The sequence below is a fragment of the Electrona antarctica genome, assembly GCF_951216825.1.
Source record: "Electrona antarctica genome assembly, chromosome: 4".
NCBI lineage: Eukaryota > Metazoa > Chordata > Actinopteri > Myctophiformes > Myctophidae > Electrona > Electrona antarctica.
In genome coordinates, this window is record NC_136809.1 from 43,228,282 (window position 1) to 43,235,105 (window position 6,824).

The 6,824-nt window shown below is 40.9% G+C and overlaps 1 protein-coding gene across 1 annotated transcript; it reads left to right on the forward strand.

Moving 5' to 3' along the window:
* The first annotated feature begins 286 nt into the window (after positions 1–286).
* nxnl1 (nucleoredoxin like 1) lies at positions 287–5,966 on the forward strand. The gene is made up of 4 exons (XM_079498548.1): positions 287–603; positions 2,533–2,782; positions 2,935–3,024; positions 5,543–5,966. The coding sequence occupies exons 2-4, from the start codon at positions 2,547–2,549 to the stop codon at positions 5,922–5,924; spliced, it is 708 nt and encodes a 235-aa protein (XP_079354674.1). The 5' UTR covers positions 287–603; positions 2,533–2,546; the 3' UTR covers positions 5,925–5,966.
* Positions 5,967–6,824: the final 858 nt, after the last annotated feature.

Below are 6,824 nucleotides of genomic sequence, written 5' to 3' on the forward strand. Positions count from 1 at the left end.
TGAGAGCAGTAAAGTTAATCATATAACTAGCCCTGTTTGACCTGTGGTGGTGGAGGAAGACTATTATCTCTCTGTCCTCTATAGCTGCAGCACAACAGACTTCTCTCTCTGTTCTTCTCACTCTTTACCGTGACTTATATCAATTATTTTGCCTCCTCACAATCCAATTGGCCCTTCTTTTTTCTCATCCCTCTCTTCCTTTCACTCCCTCCCTTGTTCCTTTGAAGTAATGGGATTGTTCATGTTGATCCGTTGGAGCTTTGACGGCTATACACATACACAAGTAGACAAGCCCCCTGTCGGCCTGGCATCCTACATTGTTCCACTTTGTACTAGCCTATAATCTCACCCTGTGGACAGGAGAGTGTAGGGTAGACAAGTGACGGAGAGAGGAAGATGAAGCAAGGCGTCATTCAAGGGGACACTGATCAACAGTATTATGTAAGAGGAATACAAACTGGACAGATTTGGAGCGGCTTCAAGGAATTAAGACAGTGAAGCTGAAGTGAAGGACGAAGAAAGCGGGGGAAATAAACTAAGGAATTAAAATGGCATAAAATAGAGGAGAACCACTTGGATATTTTCTCCCGCCCTGAGTTCAAGGTGAGGGAAATTACTTAACTGTTAAGCTGCTGTAATAACAACAAAGATTTATAGCATAACATCAACTGCAACCATTGAATATGTTGTAAAAGGTTAAGTGAAATAAGCATTTTGATTTGATTTGACAAATAATAATAAACCAATAACAATGAAATATATTAAAAAAATGAAGTAAAAAAAACAAAAAACAGTAGGACGTGCAGTGAATCATTATACTATGAAATGCAGGCCGAGTTTGTTGACACACAAAATGCTTGTTTGAGCTTTAGTGCTTTACCTGAATGTGTTATTTGACTCAAAGTCAAATAACCCTGTCTGTGTGCTGCCTCAGTGTTTGTAGTGTTTAGCAAGTAGCGTAAGACCTAAAGTCCTGTTAAAGCCAATTTGAGAATAGTACAGATTGATGATCAGTGTTTCTGTTCACACCAATTGCTCATAATAAATATGCATTCATATTCTTCTGTCAGTAACACTTTTCCAAACCCCAAAACACTGCCTCCAACCTAAAGTCTATAATCATTATAATTACAATAATAGTTAGAGACAAGGCCAAAAGAGCTAACCTAAAATGTGAACCCATAACTATGCTGTCTGGCACGAGAAACAATACTGCAGGTTTTTGAATGTGAGGCACAGGTTTTTAAATGGAGGTGCACCTCCATTCAAAAACCTGTCCGTAGAGGCTACAGTATGTCATTTACAGCCTGTTGGTTATGTCAGATGCTAGGTTTGATGGCGTTAATGTTATCCTGGTATCAGTTAATTGTTTTCTCTGCACTATTTAATTACCCTGTCGTTTATTGTCTATAGGAGGCCCTATAGTCAATCTAGTCATCGGATTACTCCGATGTGACATTAAGTGGCATGACACTTATTCCGATCATGCACTTAAAGGACCACTTCACCACTTTTCAACCTATCTTCATATAATAGGTCCTCACTAATAATCATGAAAAAATGATGCAATTTTTTGTGTCTCAGCTGCTGCTGTGGGCAGTTCAGAAACCGTCCTCCAGTGACATCATCGATGGGGAATACAAGCTAATAGAAACTGCAGGCTTTCTAGTCCTGAAAAGTTGCAATGCGGAAATGGAAGCCATCGTTCTCACGATAATGAAAATCTAAACATTTTTGTAAAGAAATCTTGTTTAAAAAAGAAATCTGCCTAATGATGATGTCACTGGTGGACGGTTTCTAAACTGCCCACAGCCCTCCTATGAGACACAGACTGAGTAGAAAGAAATCGTGCCATTTTATCATGATTATTAGTGAGGACCTATTATATGAAGATAGGTTGAAAAGTGGTGAAGTGGTCCTTTAAGTTACTCAGTCTGATTAAATACTAAATGCCTAAATTGTAATTTTAACCATTTGCTATTCCTATATTTTGGGCTTTTCAATATACAGTTGGCGAAACCTTGCAACAATTCAAGGATAGTGAGAATAGCACATACTTATGAGCTATTTTTCCTGCACGTTATACCATTACAACCAAGTATAAAATAGGGCTTTGGTGGTTTCACAATATAGTGAACAGGCACGTGCACACATAGACATCAAAAGGGGCTTTCTAGCCCCTGCCCTTGTACTCAAAACTGCCCTCTCCAGACCATGAATGCATCATTTACTATGGTGAAAGATATGCAAATGCCCCCCCTTTCCATGCCTACCCGAAAGCAGTTGTTTTCCGAACCCTCCTGAACTTTAACACAGAATTTCACGTTGAAAGAATTTGTCCTTTGTGTAGAAATCTCCAGTAGCTAAAGAGTGTATGGGCTCGAGCCCCGAAAAATGTGGATTTACAAGCTCTCAATGCAACACGTTGTGAGCTTGTAGATCCGCTATTTTCGCATTTCTATTTGCCAACAATTCCCTTTTGGGGAATTTCAAGCCCCAGCCTCTCTAACATTCTCTGCACGTCCCTGCTAGTGAACCTATTCACTATGGTGGACCTTTTCATGGGCCGGGTTCTGGTGGAGAATAATTGGGACCAGGATGAGCTGAACACTGAACGTGAGATCACTGGGATCCTGGAGAACCGCATCGTGATGCTGTTCTTTGCGTCTGCTGAGTGCGAGCGGTGTCAGGAGTTTCTCCCCACGCTGAATGACTTCTTCAAACGTCTCAAAGATCCGTTCTACATAGAATACCCAGCGCTGCTGGCCTTGATCTACATCAGGTGGCTGGTCTCCATCTAACCTTTGGCCTGTTGCATAAACATACACATGCATGCATGCACGTACACACACACACACACGCACGCACGCACGCACTCACACACAAGCTCACAGAGTTATTGTCTCATAATTTTCTTTCCCTTTCCTTCTATAGTCTGGACAAATCAGAGGAACAGCAGGAGAGAACCCTCAAGGAAATGCACAAGAAGTGTTTGTTCTTGGCCCACGAGGACCCATACAGGAAGTGGGTGGAAATAGTGATAGACTGAGTGTGACAGTGGAAGCAAAAAGAGTAAAGGGATTTATTTTCGAGCGAAAAAGCCTGAAATTAATTATTTGCGGCTTATAGGACCATACCAGTCTAATTTTGTCTAGCCAATTTTGAAGAGATTTTGAAGGCTACATGAATGTATTCTCTGGTATACAATATACCATTAATGTTGAATTGGTGTGGGAAAATCACAAAACAAGACTTTAAAGTGGCCAGGTAGCAGAGGGGCTGTGTCCACAGAAAGCGATATTTGAGTGGAGGAACGTTTATTTTATGTCCAGAGTGCTTCTTACTGAGCAGGGACTTCATTGGTCTAGTATCACTTCAAAGTCAAATAGTTAACATTCTGGTTGATTCTGGTTGTCAGACACAACCAGAATCAACCGCTTATCTTTGGTATTAGTTTTTATTCCTTTTTACAGTTCCGTTTTTGTACCCCTCCCCCCTCCCCCCATCCAGAAACAGCAAACATAGATACTTGTGTATCTTTGTCGATTATCCACTTAATATTAGGTAAAGGAGGGGAGCAAGGTTAAATGACAGTTCTTAGTCCCACTTAATTCTCCTCAATTTTGATTGGTTTTGTTGAAAAAAAGTGCCACTAAATGAGCAGCGCTCGATACCAAAGGTATTTTCTACAGCCCAGAGCGCACTTCCAAAAGACGCTGGGTGCTGAGAACGCTGAAACACAAGTACTGACTAGGCCAGTCAGTTTCATTTAACAAAGACTCAAGGAACAGAACACACCGAGACAATCGGACAAGGAACTGACAGAACAGGGGAAGGCAGGGAAAAACAGGACACAGGTGAACACAAGTGACAATCAACACTAGGATAGGCTAACAGGCAAACAGAACACAGGTGACTAGGGTTACACTAATACAGGGAGGTGAGACAAGGCAGGTGACAGCAAACAAGGCAGACAGGAAACACTAGGAACAACACAATACTTCAAAATCACAGGAACACAACAGAAAAGTAAAACAATAACTAAAACCAAGAACAGGGTTGAACGTTGGGGTACCATTGAAAACCTAGGCCTATATAAGGCAAAGATTTCAATTTTGAATTATGCTTTAAGTAGCATGTGACATAGACATTGACTAGGGGTTATTCATGATTCTGAATCCATTCCAAGCATTAGTTTAACACGAAAAACACTCCTTATTGGGTTAAAAGCGGCATTTGGGCACAATTGGGCAAGTGGCTATGGCCGAATTTAGCCCCAGGAGTTATTTTTTTGTGCTAAACTAATGCAGAATCAGGAATAAAGCCCAAACCACACCAAAGGGTCGGGTTGGGAAAAAACGTTTTTTAAGGTAAACCACACCAATGCAACTCATTGAGTTGCAATGAGTTGCATTGGTATGGTCTACCTTAAAAAACGTTTTGTCCCAACACCCGGACCTTTGGTGTGGTTTGGGCTTAACCCCTAGTTTGACATGTCTACTTAAAGCATAATTCAAATGTGAAATATTTGCCTTATGTTTTCAATGGTACGCTCAACATCCAACCCCTGAATTTACCATGATCCAAAGTTTATACAATAAATTATCAAATTTTAATATGTTATTTGGATGACCCTAAGGATCATAAAAAAAGCTTGAACGATTACTATTGCAATTTATTTTGGGTCACGGCCCTTTTTAGCTGACTGTCCTAAATGCACGGCCCAGGGAAGAGGAGTGTCTTTACAATAGAAATGTATGGTTGAAAGGTACTGGCAGCTCAGGAAAAAAGCTTTCTGTGGACATAGCCCTGAAGTCAGCCCATTCAAATGTACACACTGATAAGTAAACAATAACATGCATGGAAGAAAATCTTACAGAGTTCTGCATTTGTCCTCATTACAGTTGATTCTGCCATTTCAGATGAATGGTATTTTGTTGTAGATTTAATGAGAAGCCATATCTTGCTTGCTTTCCTGTTTGTGTGTGTGTGTGTGTGTGTGTGTGTGTGTGTGTGTGTGTGTGTGTGTGTGTGTGTGTGTGTGTGTGTGTGTGTGTGTGTGTGTGTGTGTGTGTGTGTGTGTGTGTGTGTGTGTGTGTGTGTGTGTGTGTGTGTGTGTGTGTGTGTGTGTGTGTGTGTGTGTGTGTGTGTGTGTGTGTGTGTGTGTGTGTGTGTGTGTGTGTGTGTGTGTGTGTGTGTGCTTAAGTACCAGCATCTTAAGGATGCTATTATACAGCTTGGCTACAAATGTAAACTACTGTTCATATTTGGAAGCCGTGGTAATGTCCATAAATCAGTCGTGAGGGGCCTGCAGATTGCAGGCATGCCCAAGCCGAGAGCTAAGGCATCTGCAAAATTCTGTTCAGCGTCTGCAATAATTGGCAGTCGCCATATATGGAGAAGGCGATGCTTTCTGTACCCGTGATCTGTATCCTCCTGAAGCACTTGTTGTAGAGTTTTGCGCATCCACTATTGTTCAAGAATTTCTTGTTAAATGTGAATGCAAATAAAGATGTTAAATGTGTATCCTCTCTCTCCTCAGTGAACTACAGGCCATGTTTAAAGTGAAGGATGTACCTACAGTCATGGTCCTCCGTCCGGACAGTTCCATCCTGTCCTCCAATGGTGTGGAGGAGATCCGCCGCTACGGCACCGACAGCTTCCGAAACTGGCATGAGTCGGCAAACATCATCGAGAGGTCCTTCATGCTCAGAGAGGAGTTTGAAGACCTGAATTTGCACAGTGCCTCTGACCCCGTGAGAAGACTCAAGTACACGGTTGAACATGATAAGAGGAAAAAGAGATGGTGGAAACCGTGGGTGAAAGAGAAAGAGGGATATGAAGGACAGGATGAACAGCAAGATGGAACATGGGCCAAGGACAAAGAAGGGGGGAGATGGCCATGGGGGAGAAGATTGAAATGAAAGAGGGTAGAAAAGACTTGTAGTGAAAGCCAAGCGTGTCTGGACTCTAGAACAATACCTAGTTAACTATTCCCATTCCTCACATGAATCAAGTTTTCTATGCCCACGAGTAGGTCTACTAAAGGTCTGCTTCAGTTCACACATTTGACATGGATGAGTTGGATGAAGCCTATATGTTTATTTTCACAGTATACTGTAAATTATAAATAATTCGCTTTCAGTTTTCTTCTTAAGGAAAACAACCAAACTTTTTCAATGGCACTGAAATACAAATTCTCACTTATCTAGCTCCTAGCTGTCCCATTCATTTTTTAAAGCTACCGGTAGTCATGTTTTAAAGTGGTGTTCAACTGTTGAATTACCATTGAATTACAGCTAGTAGGTGAGAGTGAATGGCTCTTATGGGTGCTGAAATCGATCCCAGCCACAATCGATTATGAGTTATGACTCTGGTGCCTGTAGGATTCAAGTTGAAGGCCTACATGGGTGGATGTGGCCCATTTCTCACTGGTTGCCCATCACAGACCCTTCAACTAGCCAGTGTCTAATCTATAACATTTTGGATGCATAGCCTAATAATACAACCATCAAAGTTGACTTTATGGTTTCATGATAAATGAAGATGTTGTTGATGTTGTTTATGCTTAATATGTTTTCAGTTGAGGTTATTTTAATGATTTTCTATATACATTTTACTACTATTTACTTATCACTCTAAGTTTTCCTTCTATAACAAATATTGTACAGTATATTTTTAATTTAACAATTATCACATTTCTAATGCTAATAAATAACTACACGCATAAGTGAATAATGTGCATATCATAATGGCTACACTTGTTGTGTCACTGACACACCTCTCTTCACACACACACATAGTCTAAAGTATAGTGTGTCTCT